Here is a 20,255-nt window from a genome sequence, read left to right as displayed (position 1 = left end):
ACGGGCACACACCAACAAGATTCAGACTCCTCGGGTTAAATGGCCTGGGTTCTTGAATAAATAAAGTGTAAGGAAAAGAACAGGATGGGGATAAAAACTGGAATTCCAGTCCCCAACAAGATGGAGGAAGCACATCCCACTGTATTTCTCCCACTAATTACTACAACAAAAAACCTGCCCATAAAGCAACTGAAAGAAGATGCTGAATGATGGAGAGAAGGTGGCCCTGGGTGGGTGTTGGGTGTTGTTTTCTGCACACTATATAACCTGGCCTCTGTGCTATGGAGGGGTCCTCGCAACCTAGAAACACTAAGACGCACAAACCAAAAACAGCCCCACGAAAAGCCCATTCTCTCTAGCTGAAAGACCAGGAAGAGGACGGCCCTGCTGGACAGAGCTCTTATCACATCCACCCTACTCCAGGTGAACACCATGAAGAACGTGCAGGCCACCCCTGCCCCATCAGGCACTGACCATCCCACCGACATTGAGCAAACATCAGCAAAGGGCGGTGTCCTCCTGCCCAATGAACAGCAACTGCAGAGATGGCAGGAGGGAGCCTGGCCGGTCACCCCCACCTTGCACTCAGCCAAAGTCAGGAGAGAGGCAGCCACCCACTCCCAACTGGACAGTTGCATGGGGGCCTGGGGGAGGGTGGAGCAAGGGACTCTTTATCTGTATAAAGTCCTGGGCCCCTCCGTCTCCCCCTGAGGTGCCCAGTGGGGATACTGCCTGGACAGCAGACTGGTCTCTGGGCAGCACACAGGTGGGCCACTGTATTAGTCCATTTCTGTTGCTTATAACAAAATACACAGAACTAGGTGATTTATAAAGATACAAAATTTGTTTGTTTACAGTTTGGAGGCTAGGAGGTTCATGGTCCATGGAATACATCTAACAAGGGTCCTGGTGGTAGTAACAGTGATGGCAGGGTATAACATTGCAAAATAGTGGAGCAGAGAAAGAGACAGACTCTCCTCTCTCTTCTTTTAAAGCCCTCAGAACCACACCCTTGACCACGATTTTCAATCCATTCACTACTGCATGGTCCCACAATCCAATCACCTCTTCGAGGCTCCACCCTTCAATCACCATAACAGGATTTCCCACCCTCCTAACAGTCACAGTGGGGGCCAAGTTTCTAGAACATAAAACTTGGGGGACACAATTCAAGCTTCAGTGAGTTTTGGGGAACATAATTCAATCTACTACAGCCAGGAAGAGCAGCTCCACAATGGCTCTGAAGACCAAGATGACATTCAAACCACAGCCCACCAGAGAGGGCCAGGGTGTGCATCTGAATCTACACAGGCAGACCACCTGCTAAAACAGTTTTAAAAAGGAATCATAGTCGGGGTCTGGCCTGTGGCTCACTCAGGAGAGTGTGGTGCTGATAACACCAAGGCCACGGGTTCAGATCCCATATAGGGATGGCCGGTTAGCTCACTTGGGGAGTGCCTGGTGCTGACAACACCAAGTCAAGGGTTAAGATCCCCTTACTGGTCATCTTTTTAAAAAAAAGGAATCAGAGTCGCATAACAAAGTACTCCAAATGCAACCCAAATTACCTGTCATAAAAACAAACATATAGAAATCACAGGAAGAGCTGATTTTGAAAGAGAAATGACAATCAACAGATGCCAACACGAAGATGATACAGATGGTGGAATCATCTGAGAAGGGTTTTAAAGAAAAACCTCAGGTTTATAGAATACGTAAAGAAGAACCAAGTGGAAATTCAGAACTAAAAACACAACAGCCAAAATCAAAAACTCAGTGGATGGGCTCAATAGTAGAACGGCAGTGACAGAGGAAATCACATAACCCCAAGGACAGATTTATGAAGTTGTCCAGCCTGAAAACAGAGAAAGTAGACTGCAGAGACAGGACGGGCAGCTCCTCGGGGACCCCAGGCGCACCAGCAGACCAAGCACACAGGCCAGTCTCAAAAGCAGATGCGAAGGAATGCGGACTGAAAAAAGTCTAAGAAATAACGGCACTAACTAGAGCCCAGATGTTGGTTTTTGGCTTGCAGGGCAGTCAAAAAAAAATAACTAGCCTTTCTCTTCAAAAATGTCGAGGCCACAAAAGGCAAATCTCAGACACTGTCCCAGATGACAGTCCTGAGATTAAGGACAGATGACAGCAGACCGTTCTCAGACAGAATGTTTTATTCTGTCACACTTTTGGCTACAACGACGACAGGTGGAACAATTTTAATGAGGTCTGTCAGTATAGTGTCAATGTTAATCTTCCAATTTGATCATCATACTGCAGTTACAAATGAGAGTGTCCCATTCTCAGGAAATGCACACTAAGATACGGAGCAAAGGGCATCCCTCTGAAACCTCCTCTGAAGGACTCAGAAAAAGAAATAATCTTTCTGAACAGAAAGAAGAATAAACAAGGTGTTAGCAAGTGGAGTTGTTAAAGTCTTTAAAATGCTAACAAACCGGGGCCCTGAGGAGGAGCCAGGGGAAACTGAGCCCAGCAGCAGCCAGGTGAAGAGCACACCAGAAACACCATCTCCACAAGGGCAGCCCACCACAGCTGCCTCAGCTGCCTCAAAAGCAGCTAGTCTCTATAGCAGCAGTCATAGCCACCGTGCAGATGGCACGCCAGACTCTCAACTGCACTGACACAAGGAGAGGCACCGGCGGAAACCAAAAAAAAAAGAGTCCACAAAGTACACTCCAGAGTGATAGAAAAATCTGCTTTATGATTATGGGATGACTTGATCACACCTGTCTCAGTACTGGACAGATCATCCAGGCAACAAACGAACAGAGAAACAGGTAATCCTTCAGAGGGAGAGAACAAATCTATGTTTATTAGAGGGGGAAGTGGAAAGATTGGATAAGGGGCATAAAGAACAAGTATGATTTGTAACAGTGAATTGCTAGTAAAAAAATGCTAACAAGTGGGAACCTGGCTAAAGAATAAAAAGGAGTTCTTTATACTAGCACATCACCTATGAGTTTGAAATTATTACAAAGTAAACTTTTATAAAAAATAAACATTTCAGATAAGCTAAGAGACATTAGGAGCAAGGTATAAGACAAGAACCAACATAAGTCATATTTTTAAAACTCAGAAAAAGGTGACAGAACTCTACAGAATTAGAAGGAAAACAAAAAAGTATTTTAAAAATGAAGATTAAATTGGAAGAAAAAAAACCAGACACATGCCACAAACAGTGCCTTAAGAGAAAAAGGTGATGGGGAACCTTTTATAAATCAAAGACAAATGAAGAGACAAAAAGGGTTTGAGAGAGTGACAAGCTCTGAACTCAGTTAGAGGAGGCACAACACACAGAAAACAGGAGTCCCTAGGGAAGAAGACCACTGCACAAAACAAGCACAGCTAGCACACCATACAGAACAATCACAGCACAAGCACAGCAGGCACGCTGTCCCAGTGGGTTCCACATCCCTGGAGCAGAACAGCTGCACACTGAAAATATTCAGGGAAAAAGTGCATCTGAACTGAACACATACTTTCCCTTGTTCTTACTCCCTGAACATTACAGATGTTCATTCAATCCATGTCTAGGTAGCCACGTGTCCTGGACAAGCTCACCTATTTACTCAGAGATGCAGGCAGGTACTCAGGTGTTGACTGTGGCCCTGATTCATTAGAGATCCACTCACTGGAAACAGTTCAGCAAATGATGGCTCCTCCATGTGTGGCAGAGGACAAGAGAGGGAGGCCCCACCAGGACAGACTGAGCTCAGAGCAACACTGTGACCTGACCCTCCCATCAAACCAGCGGTTCTTCAAGTGTGGCCCCAGGACCCTCTCAATAGGTCCGCAAGGCCAAACCTATTTTCATGATACTATGCTACTTTTAATAATCATCATAAATTATTTGCCCTTTTCCCTCTTATTCTCTCATGAATATACATTTTCCAGAGGCTACATCTGAGAAGCAGAATCCTGGCCTCCAAAGATGTCCACATCCTTATCCCCGAGCCTGTGAATATGTCACCTGACATGGAAAAAGGGACTCTGTGGATGTGATTAAGTCGAGGATCTCGAGACTGTGAGACTTTCCTGGGTTATTTGGGTGCACCCTAAACAGAACCACAAGGGCCTTTGTAGGTGGAAAGAGGCAGAGAAGGAGCAATGAGCCTGGAAAGATGAGCAAGAAGGACATGGGGTCATAAGCCAAGGGACACAGCAGCCCGCAGATGCTGGAAAAGGCAAGGAAACGATGCCCCTGGAGCCTCCAGAAGCAGCACAGCCTGACGGCCCTTTCTGGACTTCTGAGAACTGTAAGATAAAAACCTGTGTTGCTCTAAGCCATGACGTCTGTGGTGGTTTGTTACAGCAGCTGTAGAAACTAATACACTTCATGATACTGCATCAGATCAAAAGCAAAGAGAGTTATGAGAATCCCACTGTTGTTTACTAAGACACGTATTAAAAACACTTGCAAAGGGCCGGCCCCGTGGCGCGCTCAGGAGAGTGCGGCGCTGGGAGTGCAGCGACGCTCCTGCTGCGGGTTCGGATCCTATATAGGAATGGCTGGGGCGCTCACTGGCTGAGCGTGGTGCGGGTGACACCACACCAAGGGTTGCGATCCCCTTACCGGTCACAAAAAAAAAAAAAAAAAAAAAAAAAAACACTTGCAAAACTGTGAGACAATGCCACTCCTCATTTATAAAATGTTTTTCAGGAATAATATTTTTTATGTTAACATGTGTTATGGGTTGAATTGTACCCCCCAAAAACATACATTCAAATTGTAACCTCTGGTACCTGTCAGTGTAACTTTATTTGGAACACAGAGTCTTTGCACATGTAATCAAGTTAAGGGGAGGTCATAGTGGATCAGGGTGGCCCTAAACCCAATGAGTGGCGTCCTTATAAGAAAAGGAAATTTGGGCACAGACGCGCAGGAGAGAAGACCATGTGAAGATAGAAGCAGAGACTGGAGCTGTCGGGAGCTGGACGAGGCAAGGCACAAGTCTGCCCCAGATCCCCCAGCAGGAGCAACCCTGCGGCCATCTGATCTGGTTTTGTTTGGTTGGCAGCTGGCAGCTGAACCCTTGACCTTGGTGTTATAACACCAGGCTCCAACCAACTGAGCTCACCCAGGCAGCCCTGCATCTGGACTTGGGGCCTCTGCTCTTCTGAGGCACCCAGTTTGTGGTACTTTGTTATGGCAGCCCTGGGAAACTAATCTGACATGTAGTGGTTTATTTAAATAAGCAGACATTTTTAAATTTCTGTTTTCATTTTTTTTTTTTTTTTTGTCTTTTTCGTGACCGGGAAGGGAATCACAACCCTTGGCTTGGTGTCGCCCGCACCACGCTCAGCCAGTGAGCACAGGGAGAGAACAAATCTATGTTTATTAGAGGGGGAAGTGGAAAGATTGGATAAGGGGCATAAAGAACAAGTATGATTTGTAACAGTGAATTGCTAGTAAAAAAATGCTAACAAGTGGGAACCTGGCTAAAGAATAAAAAGGAGTTCTTTATACTAGCACATCACCTATGAGTTTGAAATTATTACAAAGTAAACTTTTATAAAAAATAAACATTTCAGATAAGCTAAGAGACATTAGGAGCAAGGTATAAGACAAGAACCAACATAAGTCATATTTTTAAAACTCAGAAAAAGGTGACAGAACTCTACAGAATTAGAAGGAAAACAAAAAAGTATTTTAAAAATGAAGATTAAATTGGAAGAAAAAAAACCAGACACATGCCACAAACAGTGCCTTAAGAGAAAAAGGTGATGGGGAACCTTTTATAAATCAAAGACAAATGAAGAGACAAAAAGGGTTTGAGAGAGTGACAAGCTCTGAACTCAGTTAGAGGAGGCACAACACACAGAAAACAGGAGTCCCTAGGGAAGAAGACCACTGCACAAAACAAGCACAGCTAGCACACCATACAGAACAATCACAGCACAAGCACAGCAGGCACGCTGTCCCAGTGGGTTCCACATCCCTGGAGCAGAACAGCTGCACACTGAAAATATTCAGGGAAAAAGTGCATCTGAACTGAACACATACTTTCCCTTGTTCTTACTCCCTGAACATTACAGATGTTCATTCAATCCATGTCTAGGTAGCCACGTGTCCTGGACAAGCTCACCTATTTACTCAGAGATGCAGGCAGGTACTCAGGTGTTGACTGTGGCCCTGATTCATTAGAGATCCACTCACTGGAAACAGTTCAGCAAATGATGGCTCCTCCATGTGTGGCAGAGGACAAGAGAGGGAGGCCCCACCAGGACAGACTGAGCTCAGAGCAACACTGTGACCTGACCCTCCCATCAAACCAGCGGTTCTTCAAGTGTGGCCCCAGGACCCTCTCAATAGGTCCGCAAGGCCAAACCTATTTTCATGATACTATGCTACTTTTAATAATCATCATAAATTATTTGCCCTTTTCCCTCTTATTCTCTCATGAATATACATTTTCCAGAGGCTACATCTGAGAAGCAGAATCCTGGCCTCCAAAGATGTCCACATCCTTATCCCCGAGCCTGTGAATATGTCACCTGACATGGAAAAAGGGACTCTGTGGATGTGATTAAGTCGAGGATCTCGAGACTGTGAGACTTTCCTGGGTTATTTGGGTGCACCCTAAACAGAACCACAAGGGCCTTTGTAGGTGGAAAGAGGCAGAGAAGGAGCAATGAGCCTGGAAAGATGAGCAAGAAGGACATGGGGTCATAAGCCAAGGGACACAGCAGCCCGCAGATGCTGGAAAAGGCAAGGACTCTGCCCCTCCCCCTCCTCGTAATAACTTCGTATAGCATACATTATACGACGTTATACGATCTACAAGGAAGAAGGGAAGAGACAAAGGGCTGGAGCCGAGCAGACAGGGCCCACTAAGAGCGCAGGCTCACAGAGGCAGGGAAGAGAGGGACACGAGGCACACAGCAGGCAGCAAATGTTGCAAGCACTGACTGCAAACACTGCTGCTGAAGACCAGGTAAAAGGCCCTCTCACACCTGACCATCAGGAGCAGCAACTGGTCAAGGCTGGTTTTAGATGCAACCCAGCAATGTCTACCTAACCTAAACCAGCAGCTTGACATAAGGTGTCTGTCCTGGGGAAACGTTCACACATGGCACAAAGGGGCCTGGGCCATGGTCAACACCATGGCCAAGGAAGGTGTAGGAGTCGCAGGCCACAGCAGCCAGGCAGCTACAGAAGTGGAGGAGCCAAGTAGGTCCAACCCAGCAGTTCTCTGCCTCAGTGCACACTTGGGGAGATTAAAAAACCTAGCGCCCAGGCCCTATCCCCTGAGCATGATGGAAGCAGTCTGTGGGTCCAGCATTGGTATTCTTCTTAAATAACTGAACTTGAAGATTAATGTTCACACAGTAAATGACCACTTTAAGTGTACAGCTGAATTCTGACACATGTGCCTTGTGTAGCCTCCACACTTCACCTGCCTTTTCACATAAATGGAATCAAATAGTAGGTCGCCCCGTGTTGGCGTCTATGGGTTAGCACGTCTGAGACTCATCCACTCCATGCTGTGGGACCTGGCCACTCATCGTTCCTGCTGGTAGTGTTCTGCTTTATGGACACACAGTTGTCCCTCAGCATCCATGGAGGATTGGTGCCAGGACCTCCCGAGCATATCAAAATACAGATGCTCAAGTCCCTGATATGAAACTGCATAGTATTCGCATATAACCTATGCACATCCTCCTGCATACTTTAAATCATCACTAGATTACTTATAATCCCTAATACAATGTAAATGCTATGTAAACAGCTGTTAAGCTGTAGTTTTTTAAAATCTGTATTATCTTTTGTTTTTTTTCCCAAATATTTCGGTCCACGGCTGAATTCTGGGATGTGGAAGCCACTGATTCAGAGACCAACTAACCCATGATTTGCCTGTTCACCAGCTGATGGACACACAGCTTGCTTCCAGGTTTTGGCAACTGTAAATGAAGCTCCGGTGAACGTGCACACACAAGCCTTTGGACACGGGTTTCCCTCCTCTCAGCTGGGCTATCTGGTGCGTGCCTGTCTGCACAGCAGCTGCACCATTTTATGTCCATCGCAGCAGATAAGTCTTCCAGCCATGCCACATCCTCACTTTGCTATTTTAAGTCTTTCTAAGGGAACGCAGTATTATTTCCCTGTGGTTTTAATCTGCATTTTCCCAATGACCAGTGAGGTTGGGCCCCTTCCCACATGCAGAACTGCCAATCAACCGTTCTGGGGATCTCCCAGTGGTGCCCTTTGAAAGTCTCCCTGTGACTTGCCTTTTAATTTTCTTAATTTTCCTAACTATTTCAAAGAGCTGAGATTTTAAATTTTTGTGAAGTCCAATTTCTTATTTTGTCTTTATGGCTAGTACTTTGTGTGTAGCTAAGAAATCTCAGCCTACCCCACAGTTGCAAAGACCTCCCCCCACATTTCCTTCTAGAACTCTTAGTTTCAGCTTTTACATTTAAATAATAGCTAAGATTCACTGCTTTCCAAATGGATATCCAGCTATTCCAGCACGAGTTTTTGAAAAAAACAAAAGCAACTCTCCTTTCCCCACTGAATTACCTTGGCATACTTCTCAAAAACCAAGTACTGCCTGTGTGCAGGTCTGTCTGGACTCACTGCTCTGCCAGTCTGTGCATACCTTGGCATACTTCTCAAAAACCAAGTACTGCCTGTGTGCAGGTCTGTCTGGACTCACTGTCTGCTCTGCCAGTCTGTGCGTCTGTCTTTAGCCAGAGCACACTGCCTCCCCCACCGAGGCTTCGTGTTAAGGCTCCAAATGAGGAGGGATAAGTGCTCCAACTGTGTTCTTCAAAACTGTCTCACTCTCTTTGACCTTTTGCATTTCCGTGTAAATGTTAAAATCAGCTTATCAGTTGTGATGTTGTGGTTCCCATGCAGGCCCCAGCCTGTGTTCTCTCCAGGTGGCTCCCACAGCAGCCAGCATGGAAAGCACTGAGTTAGAGAACTGCAGCAGCTCCGCATGCCTCAAATCCCTCTCAGCGGCCTGCCCTCCCCTCTGCCCCACCACGCCCCTCGCCTCCTCCCTGCCCACTCCAGCTCTGTCTCCACCCTCTCTCTCTGCTCCACTTTCCCCCACGGCCCTGGAGTGTCATCAGCTCACGCACTTTCTCTCTCGTCTACCTCTCCCTGGAATCAGAGATCCAATGCGAGCAATGCCTCTTTTCTCCACTGCTGCACCTAGGACAGTGCCCAGCACGGGGGGGGGCTTGAGATAACAAATGAATAAACAAAGGAACCCAGAAAGGAAGACCTCCACCACGTCATTACTATGCAAAAGTACAAGTCGCTAAACACATGGAGTACAATCCCACCTGTGTTAAATAAAAGGAGAGAGGCACAAAAAGACGTGCAGACAGACCTGTATGAGAAAAGAAACCCCTCCCACAGTCTGTTACGAAAGAAAGAAGCTGAGCCCAACTGTCAGGACCAAGCCAAGTCCTGGCTGCTGGTCACAGCCCAGTGGCCTCTTCTCTCCCACCAGCCTGCTCACTCCCAGGTTGCTCAGATCACCATCCCTGGGCTCTCACAGCTGCGTCTGGCCGGGTCCTGACACCCTGACCAGTGATGGAGGCAGGTCCTCCCTCCTCCTGCCCACGCCTGCTACTCTGAGGCCCTGAACACGCAAAGGCTCAGATGGCCCCTTCCTCCCAAGCCCAGGGACACCCCCTGGATGTCAGGAATCGCCAGATGCACAGGCTGAGTCCTCACCTTGGCATCCAACAAGTAATTGTACGGCATAAAGATGATGTCGGCTTGCTGCTTCAAGTTCCGAGAAAGGTAGTAAGGGCACACTCTGGGCGGAGAGGGAGAGAAGACGCCATAAGCACCCTAGGCAGGGGATGTGCGAGAGGGGCAGCCGTGTACTCTGACTGGGAGGAGCCTTGTTCTGCATGTGGGGCCTCAGTGGGTGAGGAGCCATGTGGATTTTCAACCGGGTGGACGCATCACCTATTTAAACCATGAAAACAAAACACCCAGCCCTCTTCCTGGATAGAGGTCATTAGAAACAAAAACAATACAGGAGTACAAAAAAATGTAGAACTTCTTCCCCTCGGGGTAAGAAAGCCTTATCACGATTTGAATCCCTGAAGCTGTCAGAGGTTGACAGACTTGCTGTCCTCAGAAGGAATGAGACCAGGCTGCAAGCAGCAATGTGAGAAGCTGTCCAAGACACAGCAGTGAAGAAGAGTTCCGCAGAGAATGAGCAGCACAAGCAAGACTGTGTGCATGCTTTTGCACTTGCACGGAACACCCGCAAGCGCCCGTCCACACTGCTCAGTGGCCAGCTGGGAGTGGACTGGGGGCTGGGGAGGGAGAAGGCGGCTTCATTTTCTACTTTACGTTCCTCAGAACGGCTTCCTAAAAAACTTTTAGTTTCATAATTCAAAAAGGGAAAAGGAAAGTAATACATCCACGCCTCTACACATCATGGGAGAGTCTGGCTGTGGAAGGGACAGCAGCAGCCGCCGTGCCAGGAGGGCTCTCACTTGTGCTTGCTCCCGCTCTTGACAAGGTCCTCAATGTCCAGGATGGGGGTGGCCAGCTCCTGCTCCAGGCTTTTCTCTGCAGATATGAGGCAGGAATAAACACGCACCCTGGAGACCCACTGAGTCTCCCCAGGCCCCAGGGAACAACCAGGACAGAATGGCTCCTACATAGTGGACAGTGTGGAGGACTCACTAGAGATCCCTGCCTGGTGGGTCTCAGGTCCCCAGGGGAGGCCCCTATCCAAAGTGATCTCAAGGAGCCCTGCTCTGTACCCAAGAAGGCAGGCACTGGCCTGAGGCTGTGGGTCAGTCACGGAGACAAATGCCAAGGCCGTCTCTAAGGGTCTCGAGCATCCTATTCACCCCTAGACAGCCCCATGATAGGACAGGAGTGGTTACCACACCCAGCCCTCCTGTGGGAAGCCCCCCACTCTGCCACAAGCCCAAAGGCATCTCCCATAAGCCCCTGGAGAAGCCTGTCCTGTGATTAGTGCTACCTTCTCTTGCTCAGCTTCTCCACCAATTAAGACAGACCCAGAGTTTCCACCTGAAGGACAGCCAGGACCTGAGGCAGGGCACAGGCAGGCAGAGGGCAGGAAGGGGAACCAGAGGCAGAATCTACCCTGCCCCTCAATCCCAGTGGGGGCCCATCCCCTTCCCCAGGATGGCAACCTTAGAACAGGCACCACCCATGTGTGGAGAATACCAGCATTTATAAGCACATGTATTTCACAGAGCCTGACTTTTTGGTATTGCACATAGAAGTGTTAAGCTTGGGAAAGACAGAAAGCTTTCCCCGGGCTAAAGTCTCTGTTGTAGATAAAGAATTGTAACACAGCAAAATTGCTGGCTCTAAGGGCAGATGTCCTTGGTGCAGCTAAACCTAATGACTGTTGCTATGACAAATATCTTACTGTTCTTTTTGTAACCACCTATGTTCCTTTTCTGTAACTTTCTTGCCTAGAGAATAAAAACAGAGAGAGAACCTGATTCGGGGCTATTCGTGGGATCTTTCTTCTCTTGAAAGAATTATTCCTGGGGGTAACTGTTTTCGGGCCTCTCACTGATCAGAAGAAATGAGCTTTGAGTAATCCTTTGCATCTCTGTCACTCTGGGGGAGAGGTGACACCCATGCTGGCTGTAGGGCACAGGTCAGGAAGAACCTCAGTGATTTGTGGAAGAGGGGCTGTTCTGCCCCTCCCCACCCCCAGGGCACAGGCCCCCAAAGTGGAGCCACAGGAAATCCTTGGGGAGCTGCTTGGGGAGCAACTCCCAGGCCCCATGCCCTAGCAGGCAAGACCAGGGACCTCTCCTGACAAGCATCCCAGTCTCAGGGCAGCCACATGTGGGAATGGGGCCTCCCTCCAGCTGCTGGCTCCATGTAGCTGCTTGTGTCCACCCCCAGCAGGTGCCGGACCCCCTCAGCAGCAGGGATGAGGCCTAACCCTTAGTGGCAGAGGCCAGAACGTGCGCGAGTGCACACACACACATGCGGACTCAGCACAGAGCTGCACGCACAGCTGTAACTTATCACAACAGAAGGACACACAGCTGAATCAGCAAAGAGAAAAAACGCAGGGGGTGAAGTCAGGGGAGAACAAACGCGGCTTCCAGAGCCTCTCAGTGAGTCTCACAGGCAATCAGCACACTGCCCTGTGCTGTTGTTACCCCACCCCCACCCCCTGGGTCTTAGAGGGTGCAGGCTAGGCAGGGCTCCAGCTCTCCACTCCCTCATTTGCCCACACAAACGCCTCCCCTTCCTCTCAGACCCCCCATCCCCAACCCAAAAGGTGTAGATTAATTCAGCCCTCATTAGCAATCAATTTGCAGAGTATTACCCAAAATGTGACAGTATTTTTCAGCCTAATATAAATAGCAAGATGACTAATTAGGTGCCAAGTCTCAAAATAGGAAATTGTTCTGTAGTTCTAAATCCAGGCTTTTGCACTATTCCATCTGAATGGAACCTGATGTCCTACATACAAGGTCTCAGATGTGAGCCTAACTGGGGAACTGGGTGGGGGGGGGCGGGTAGTAAGCAGGGTATAAGAGGGCACCTCAACACCCAGTAGAAAGAAACCTACCCCCCCCCTTCCACCTCCCTGCACTACCCTGAGCGCCAAAGACCTTCCTAAGTGAGGGCTGGACACCAGTTGCCCCTCTACATGACCACGTTTCCTCCAGACCCTCAAATGGCGGCCACTGCTCGTCAACCAGCATCGGTCAAACGCCACTTCCTCCACCTGCATGTGGTTGCTCCCCTGCTTCTTCACCTCAGGGTGGATGCACAGCTGCTCCCGGGAGCCCAGCACACACACCTTGGGCCTGGCCAAAGAAAGAACCGTGGGGTTGAGGAGGAACTACCTCCAACAGACAACCCATGGTGCAGTCCAGCAGCATGAGTGACCAGAGGGAGTGGACCAAGTGAGAGAACAAGGTGACAAGCCATGGGAAACTGGACAGAAGGGACTGAGAGAGCTTCTAGTGACCCCGCTGTCCATCCTCCACTCACAGGAGCCAGGGTGGGACACTAAGATTCTGCTGGGCTCTGATGAGGGGCAGAGCCTCCTCCCCCTTCACATGCAAGGCTGCATAAATGGCCAATCCTGACCCACGCCACAGATGACACAACAGCACCTGCAAGGGGCTCAGGGTGCCAGCCCAAGGTCAACATGTACATTCGAAGCTGCTTTCTCGCAACTAATGGGCACCGGAGACAGCCCAGCCCTCACCTGACACCACCACCCAACCCTGAAGCAGGATGAACCTGTGCAACCCACCGGTAGGAGGTGCTCCGAAGCTCGCTGATGACCTGCGTGAGCTGAGAGTGGGTCCTGGAGGCATAAATGATCTTTGGAATGTCTGCATAGCAAGCTGCCGGGCACGAGGAAACACAACAGGTCATGGCTCTGAGACAATGTCCCCATGTACGTGTTTAACACACGCAGCACCAGAAATGGGTTAAGTGGGTATCTGCTGTGACCTAATTCAGCAAAAAAAGCCCCAACCCTAGGTTTATACCCAGGATGGTGACAAATGATGTGGCAGCTACAAAATTCTCCTTGTTCAGCTCTGCTCGAGATATGGAAGAAGCCCAGGTGTACTTGCCCTAGCCCGATACCCTCCCGAACACTCCATACAAGGCCAGGAGAGGCCTGGGAAGTAGGGTCACCTATGGGGTCTCCATCAGCAGCAGCATTCCCCCAGGATGACAAAGCCTGATCATGGAAAAGTTCCCCTTGCACTCTCTCGGCAATCTTGCGGGCAGAGATGGTGTCTCGGAGGTGCTCCCTCCAGGCCAGCGTGGCGCAGAGGAGGCACAGCGTCTTGCCTGTGCCCGTGGGGCTCTCCAAAATGCCATTCACCTTCTGAAAAGGATCGGGAACAGGGGTCATGGGGAAGCAGGGAGACAAGTGAGGGCACAAAACCTGCCCCAAGGCAAGCCCCGACAACCAGTTAGAGACAGTTCTCAGATGCATAGCCCACCGTCGGATGGCAAAGGCCTCATGGAACCATGGATAAGTCCATCCCCAACCCAAAAGGTGTAGATTAATTCAGCCCTCATTAGCAATCAATTTGCAGAGTATTACCCAAAATGTGACAGTATTTTTCAGCCTAATATAAATAGCAAGATGACTAATTAGGTGCCAAGTCTCAAAATAGGAAATTGTTCTGTAGTTCTAAATCCAGGCTTTTGCACTATTCCATCTGAATGGAACCTGATGTCCTACATACAAGGTCTCAGATGTGAGCCTAACTGGGGAACTGGGTGGGGGGGGGCGGGTAGTAAGCAGGGTATAAGAGGGCACCTCAACACCCAGTAGAAAGAAACCTACCCCCCCCCTTCCACCTCCCTGCACTACCCTGAGCGCCAAAGACCTTCCTAAGTGAGGGCTGGACACCAGTTGCCCCTCTACATGACCACGTTTCCTCCAGACCCTCAAATGGCGGCCACTGCTCGTCAACCAGCATCGGTCAAACGCCACTTCCTCAGAGAGGCCCCCATGGCACTCCCAAGCCTGCCACTACTTGGAATTATCTTTTTTGTTTGCTTGTTTATTGTCTCTCTTACCCCACCAAGAACATCAGCCCTATTTATGACAGAACACTGCCATTCACGCAGCAGGGCCAGGCTGGAATGGGCGGGAAGGTCGCAGTACATTAGGCCCCTGCTGAAGCTCCACCCATGCTGACCCATCCCCCAGTACCAATCCGTCAGGGTCTGCCCCTTTACCTTCTGCAGACATTCCAGGACCTTGGTCATGTACTCCTGCTGGCATCTGTACGGCTGGAAAGGGAAGTCCACCGTCACACCATTCAGAGTTATCTTGGGCATATCAGCGTGTTCTCAGGAGGGCACAGAGGATTGGGTCCGTGTGACAAAACGCCTTTGCACATCTCAGGGTCTCAGCCGCTCCAGTAAGTGATGCTGGCGTGTGGTAATGGCACAAAAGGTTGTTCTGTCTGGCACAGACACGGGGAAGACAACAAGACTCTGTTTTCAGCCAGCCTTTCCGGGGTACCAGGCCACTGAACCGGTCACCTCAGGACGTCCCTCCCCTGGAGAAGCCTGCTGCGTCCCCGCTGAGCGTGCCCTGCCTCGCCCTCCAGCGCCGCCCGGCTGCCAGAAGCAGCAAGTGCAGTCCGCAAGCTCCACGCGCACTGGAGCGCGACAGGCCGGGCTACAGAACTCCCGGACCCGGCTCCAACCCTCCGCTCCCCGCCGCGCCCAGGTGGGCGACCAGGTGCGGCTGACGTGGCGAGAGGGCGTCCCGGGACGCAAATCCACGCGGCCCCTGGCGACTCACTCGACTGCTCTAGGCCTCAGTGTCTAGACGAAGAGCCAGCCGCAGCGTCCCCGCGCCTCTCGGCTCACGTGCCTCCGCGGAAGTACCAGCAACTCAACCGCCGCCTGGCGGCCCGGACTTGGCTGGCTGGGGCGCGCAGCCGGCGACGAACGCGTCGCACTTCCGCCCCCACTTCCGGTCCGCGGCGCGGTGCTCCCTGCGGAAACCGTTCCCCGGCCGAGGGGTCCGGCTGCCGCGCGGCGCCTAGTGGTCCTTTGCCGGGCACCATCCCGGCCTCTTCCATTGAGTCCAATGACCCGCACGTCCGTCGCCCGCAGGCAGAAAACTGGGGTCCCGCCCTCTCTCAAGTCGTCATCCCCACCAGGGTCTACATGCCACTAGCACCCCCCAGGCCACGCCACAACCGTTGCCGGACTCCTGCACAGGCTCATCGCTTTCCCGAGGCTCCCCCCTCTCTGTTTGCCAACACCCAGAGGCATCTTTTCACGGCTCGACTCCGAGCCGATCTCTTTCCTTAAAATCCACAGTGGCTCCTGAGCACCCTCACCGCCTCCTCTCTTTACTGTCCCCTCAGTCCAGCCTCTTTCCCGGCCAGCGTCCCCACTGGCCAGGGCGGGCCCTCTGAGTTCCCAGCACCTAGCACCAGCTGACAGTCAACAGGGGGACCCCAGGAGAGAGGGGTCTGCACAGTTCTGTGGGGTCAGCCAGTGGTCAGAGATGTGTGTCTCAGCAGATGACCCCAGCATGTCCCAAGGTCACCAGGAAGAAGTCGACGCTGCAGTGACGGCCTAGGGCAGCAGGCAGTGCTTGTTCCTGAGCCTCTCCTCGGTTCTACTTAGTGTCCAGACGTTTTCTGCTGACGGCACATGTGTGCCATGCTTGTGTGTGTGAAGCCCCTGGCACAAGCTGGCATCCACCCCCACGCGCCTGTTCCAGGGAAGGAACTGGAGAGCTTCTATCTTAGGCTCTCGGCAGGGAGTTGGAGAAGACAAAGGACCCAGCCTTGCATACTTGATGAGTGGGCATCAGGCACAGGTTTCAGTACCATCCATGTATGCACTGACATTTATCCTCCTAATGACCTCTGAGATAAGTTATTTGATTTTCCACACTTCACATGCAAGAAAACGAAGCACAAAGTGATTCACAGATGGCCCAAAACCCTCAGAGGAGCCAGCAGTCCCCGCCTCACCTCCACACCCCCCATCTCCTGAGAGATGCAGTTCATCCTCCCAGAAGCCCAAGGAAGGGGAGGCCAAGATACTGAGACTTGGACTTCCTGGGCCAAAACTGGAGCTAAGGGCCCTGAGAGCCTGAGCTGACTCGTGTGCTGCTTGGGTAACAGGCAATTATGGCCCCACGTCACGGATGGGGGCTCTAAGGTGGCCTGCTCAGCCTCCTGTGAATTATAACATATAAATGCCATCCTAGTAATGTAACCCTGAGAGATGCGGGGGGGGACGGGGGGAACCAAGGCTGACCATAGCAAGCCTCACTCAGCAGACAGGGATCTTTTTTTTTTTTTTTCCTTTTTTATCTTTTTTACTGACCGGTAACGGGATCGCAACCCTCGGTGTTGCGCCCGCACCGCGCTCAGCCAGTGAGCGGGAACCAGTCTCCACATGGGATCCGAACCCCCGGCAGGAGCGCCGCTGCGCTCTCAAGCGGCGCACTCTCCAGTGCGCCACCAGGCCGGCCCGCAGACAGGGATCTTGATCAAGACACAAACTTGAATTGAGCATCTGCTCTGGCAGGCTTTGTGGGATTCCTGCTGTGGACAGAATGCCATCTGGCCCACAGGGCAGATGTTAACCAGTCAGACACGAGATTGTGTTACAAACCACAATGAGTACAAGGAAGGAAGTAATGGGTAGATGAACTGACCTTCTCTAGAGGCCAGAGAAGGCTGCCCTGCAGATTGATCTGGGAATAGGGTTGGGAAAGCATAAGCAGCAACTCACAAGTAATAGACCCTCCAGTGTGTGAGGAGTTCAAAGTAGCCACTGAGGCTGGAGCAAGGAGAAGAGGCAGGTCCAAAGGCCCCTGCTCCATCCAGGAATGAAATAGTGCCTGCCTGGTAGGGGGTGGGGGGATGGTCTCATGAGAGTTGCATTAGGACTGTAGTGGAAGGGACTTGGTGAGAGCTGGGCAGGTCTGAGTCTGCTCCGGTGCCTATTGGTTGCCAGTTACCATAGGAGAACTAATTCTGGCCTGGAGCTGTCAGGAACATCTGTACCCCTGCCGTTTTCCTCTTATTACTGATGTATCCTGGCCCTGATGTACGTAGGTGCTTGAAAGATGTATGTTGGTTGACTGAGCGTCCTGCCAAGGTGCAGGACTCCTCCTAGGAAAAGCCAGGGTTAGTTTCTGGAGATCAGTGTGGAGGTCTGATATGCAAAATCTCAATTTGTGAAAACATCTTTGAAATGGCTGCTCACAGACTTCCTGCAGTTGACCTCAGTGAGAAGTCAAAATCTGCTCCAAGGCCTGATAACCTGTTGGGGCAAACATTCAGTAGCCCTACTCTGTGTGCCTCCTGTGTGCACTAATTGTGTGCACCTACTGTGTTCCTGGCACTACACCAGGGGCTTCTCACACAGCGGGTCCCTGTGGTCTAGACAAGGACTTGGAAGCTCGTAGAAGATGTGCCCAAGGTCACAATGAGTCCCCTGAGCTTGCCTGGTGAGTACCACCCCATCCACATGAGAAGACTGTGAGTGTATCAGGGGTGAATACTCCTCTTGATCCTAGCACCTGGGTTCCAGCACCTGGAGCTGGAGTCCATCTGTAGGACCCTAACAATCCATGTCTAAGGTGTGGTGACCAACACAGAGGTCATGGATAAGCACCAGTGTTGTGAACAACTCTGTATGCTTCTTCTGCCTTCCTACCCTTTCCCAGGGCTGAACTCCTGTGAATGGGCCTGGGGGGCAACACTTCTGTATGTGTTTGTATTAGTCTGACATTGCTGCATAACAAAATGCCACAAACTCAGCTTAAAACAATCCACATTTATTCACTCACAGTTCTCAGTATCCCAAGACTGAAACCAACTTGTCAGCTGGCTGAATTCTCATCTGGAGGCTCTGTGGATAAACCTGCTTCCAAGCACATTCTTCTTCTTGGCAGAACTTACTTCCTTATGGCTGTAGGACCATGGTCCCATTGTCTTGCTGGATGATGGCTGAGAGCAGCTCTCAGGCCCTGGCCACGTGGTTCACTCATCTCAACCACGGAGAACCTTCCTTGCTTTGAATCACTCCAAGTTCAACCATCCAGAGAAAACTCTGCTTTTAAACATAATAAGTCAGGGCCGGCCCATGGCTCACTTGGTAGAGTGTGGTGCTGACAACACCAAGGCCCCGGGTTCGGATCCCATAAAGGGATGGCCGGTTGCTCACTGGCTGAGCGTGGTGCTGACAACACCAAGTCAAGGGTTAAGATCCCCTTACCGGTCATCTTTAAAAAAAATAAAATAAAATAAAAATAAACATAATAAGTCAGGGGGCCAGCCCATGGCTCAATTGGGAGTGCGGTGCTGATAAACACCAAGGCTACGGGTTTGGATCTCTATATAGGGATGGCCAGTTAGCTCACTTGGGAGAGCGTGGTGCTGACAACACCAAGTCAAGGGTTAAGATCCCCTTACCGGTCATTTAAAAAAAAAAAAAAAAACACCTCCCCCCTTATTATGTCAGCTCTACCTGATGATATTCCTGTCTTAAGGTCTGCTGTGCCACACAATGTAACCTAATCCCAGGCATCAAATCCACCATAGTCACAATCCCAGTCGTGCACACCAGGGGGGCAGATTCTCCAGAGCCAACTTAGAATGTGTCTGGACATGGGGTGCTCTTGACCCCTCTGCTGGGCCTGCTCCAGGCTGACCTCTGGTCCTTAGGCTTGTCCCTGACTTGTTTGTTGGCAGCTGGCCAGTACAGGGATTGAATCCTTGGCCTTGGTGTTGTCAGCCCCACGCTCTGACCAGCTGAGCCGACTGGCCGGCCCTTGTCCCTGACTTGTGTCTTTCTGTGCCTGCCTCATCTCTGTGCAAGTCTCCTGAGGTTCCCAGAGCTTGATTCCTGGCCCTATGACTCAGTTGCTTGTGGAGCAAGCACTGCTCCTCTCCACCTCAGTGGCTCCATTCCTAAAACAGGAATGACACTTCATCTGCCTGCCAGGCTCTCCCATTGGGGGTTAAGAGAAGAAGGGCAGACAGGACAGTTGGCCCCCAGTCACTAAGTGCACACACTGAGCTCTGGCACCTCTCCCTCCCCTCCATCATCCAGGACTACCATCATTGTCACACCTTACACCCAAGAAACAGGCCCAGAGAAGTTAGAAACTTGCTCTTGGGGCCGGCCCGGTGGCGCACTGGAGAGTGCACCGCTTAGGAGCGCGGCGGCGCTCCCGCCGAGGGTTCGGATCCCATGTGGAGACTGGTTCCCGCTCACTGGCTGAGCGCAGTGCAGGCGCGACACCGAGGGTTGCGATCCCGTTAACAGTCAGTAAAAAAGACAAAAAGGAAAAAAAAAAAGAAAGAAACTTGCCCTTGGTTACACAGCAAGTGAATGTCAGAGCTGAGGTTGGAACCTGCCTCTCCCTTACCTCAAAGCCCTGTTGTAACCTCACCCTCAGAGGAGGTGCCCATCCCAGGCCTTCTAGGCCAGCGCCCATCCCCTGTGGCCCATAACTCTCAGCATAGACCTGGACACAGTAAGTACCATCCCAGCCTCCAGCTGCCTCAGTGAAGAGCTCTGCAACGCCCCCCCCACACAGTGGGAACTGCCCCTCCGGCCTTGCCCTTACTGCACCTGCCCTGGAGAATGGGGGCTTATCTCCACCATCCCACAAAGCCATGCAAAGCCGAGCTGAGGGAGCTATGGGTCCATGGCTGTGAGTGGCTGGAGGATGGGCACCTTGTTGCAGCTGGCTGCCTTCCCCTCCCCTCCCCTCCCC

General features: G+C 50.9%; 2 protein-coding genes across 2 annotated transcripts in view; one reads left to right on the top strand and one right to left on the bottom strand.

Moving 5' to 3' along the window:
• RTEL1 (regulator of telomere elongation helicase 1) overlaps positions 1–15,397 on the bottom strand; it is a 31,699-nt gene extending 16,302 nt beyond the window's left edge. The window contains 6 exon segments of the mRNA XM_008591053.1: positions 9,710–9,794; positions 10,489–10,564; positions 12,659–12,813; positions 13,269–13,362; positions 13,661–13,856; positions 14,723–15,397. Coding sequence (XP_008589275.1) covers positions 9,710–9,794; positions 10,489–10,564; positions 12,659–12,813; positions 13,269–13,362; positions 13,661–13,856; positions 14,723–14,824 — 708 coding nt within the window. The 5' untranslated portion in view covers positions 14,825–15,397.
• Positions 14,931–15,814, top strand: LOC103606460 (uncharacterized protein-like). Its single transcript, XM_008591052.1, has 2 exons — positions 14,931–15,007; positions 15,100–15,814. The coding sequence occupies exons 1-2, from the start codon at positions 14,931–14,933 to the stop codon at positions 15,812–15,814; spliced, it is 792 nt and encodes a 263-aa protein (XP_008589274.1).
• The last annotated feature ends 4,441 nt before the right edge of the window (positions 15,815–20,255 follow it).

The sequence above is a fragment of the Galeopterus variegatus genome, unplaced genomic scaffold (genome assembly GCF_000696425.1).
Source record: "Galeopterus variegatus unplaced genomic scaffold, G_variegatus-3.0.2 Scaffold6599, whole genome shotgun sequence".
NCBI lineage: Eukaryota > Metazoa > Chordata > Mammalia > Dermoptera > Cynocephalidae > Galeopterus > Galeopterus variegatus.
Note: the sequence above shows the minus strand (reverse complement) of the source record. Positions and strands in the feature narration are given on the sequence as shown.

Excerpts from the sequence above, each read along its gene's own strand:
- LOC103606460 (XM_008591052.1), top strand. The coding sequence starts at position 14,931 with ATGGCACAAAAGGTTGTTCTGTCTGGCACAGACACGGGGAAGACAACA. Across the intron at positions 15,008-15,099 it reads TTTCAGCCAGCCTTTCCGGG|CGCCGCCCGGCTGCCAGAAG; the intron begins GTACCAGGCCAC and ends CTCGCCCTCCAG.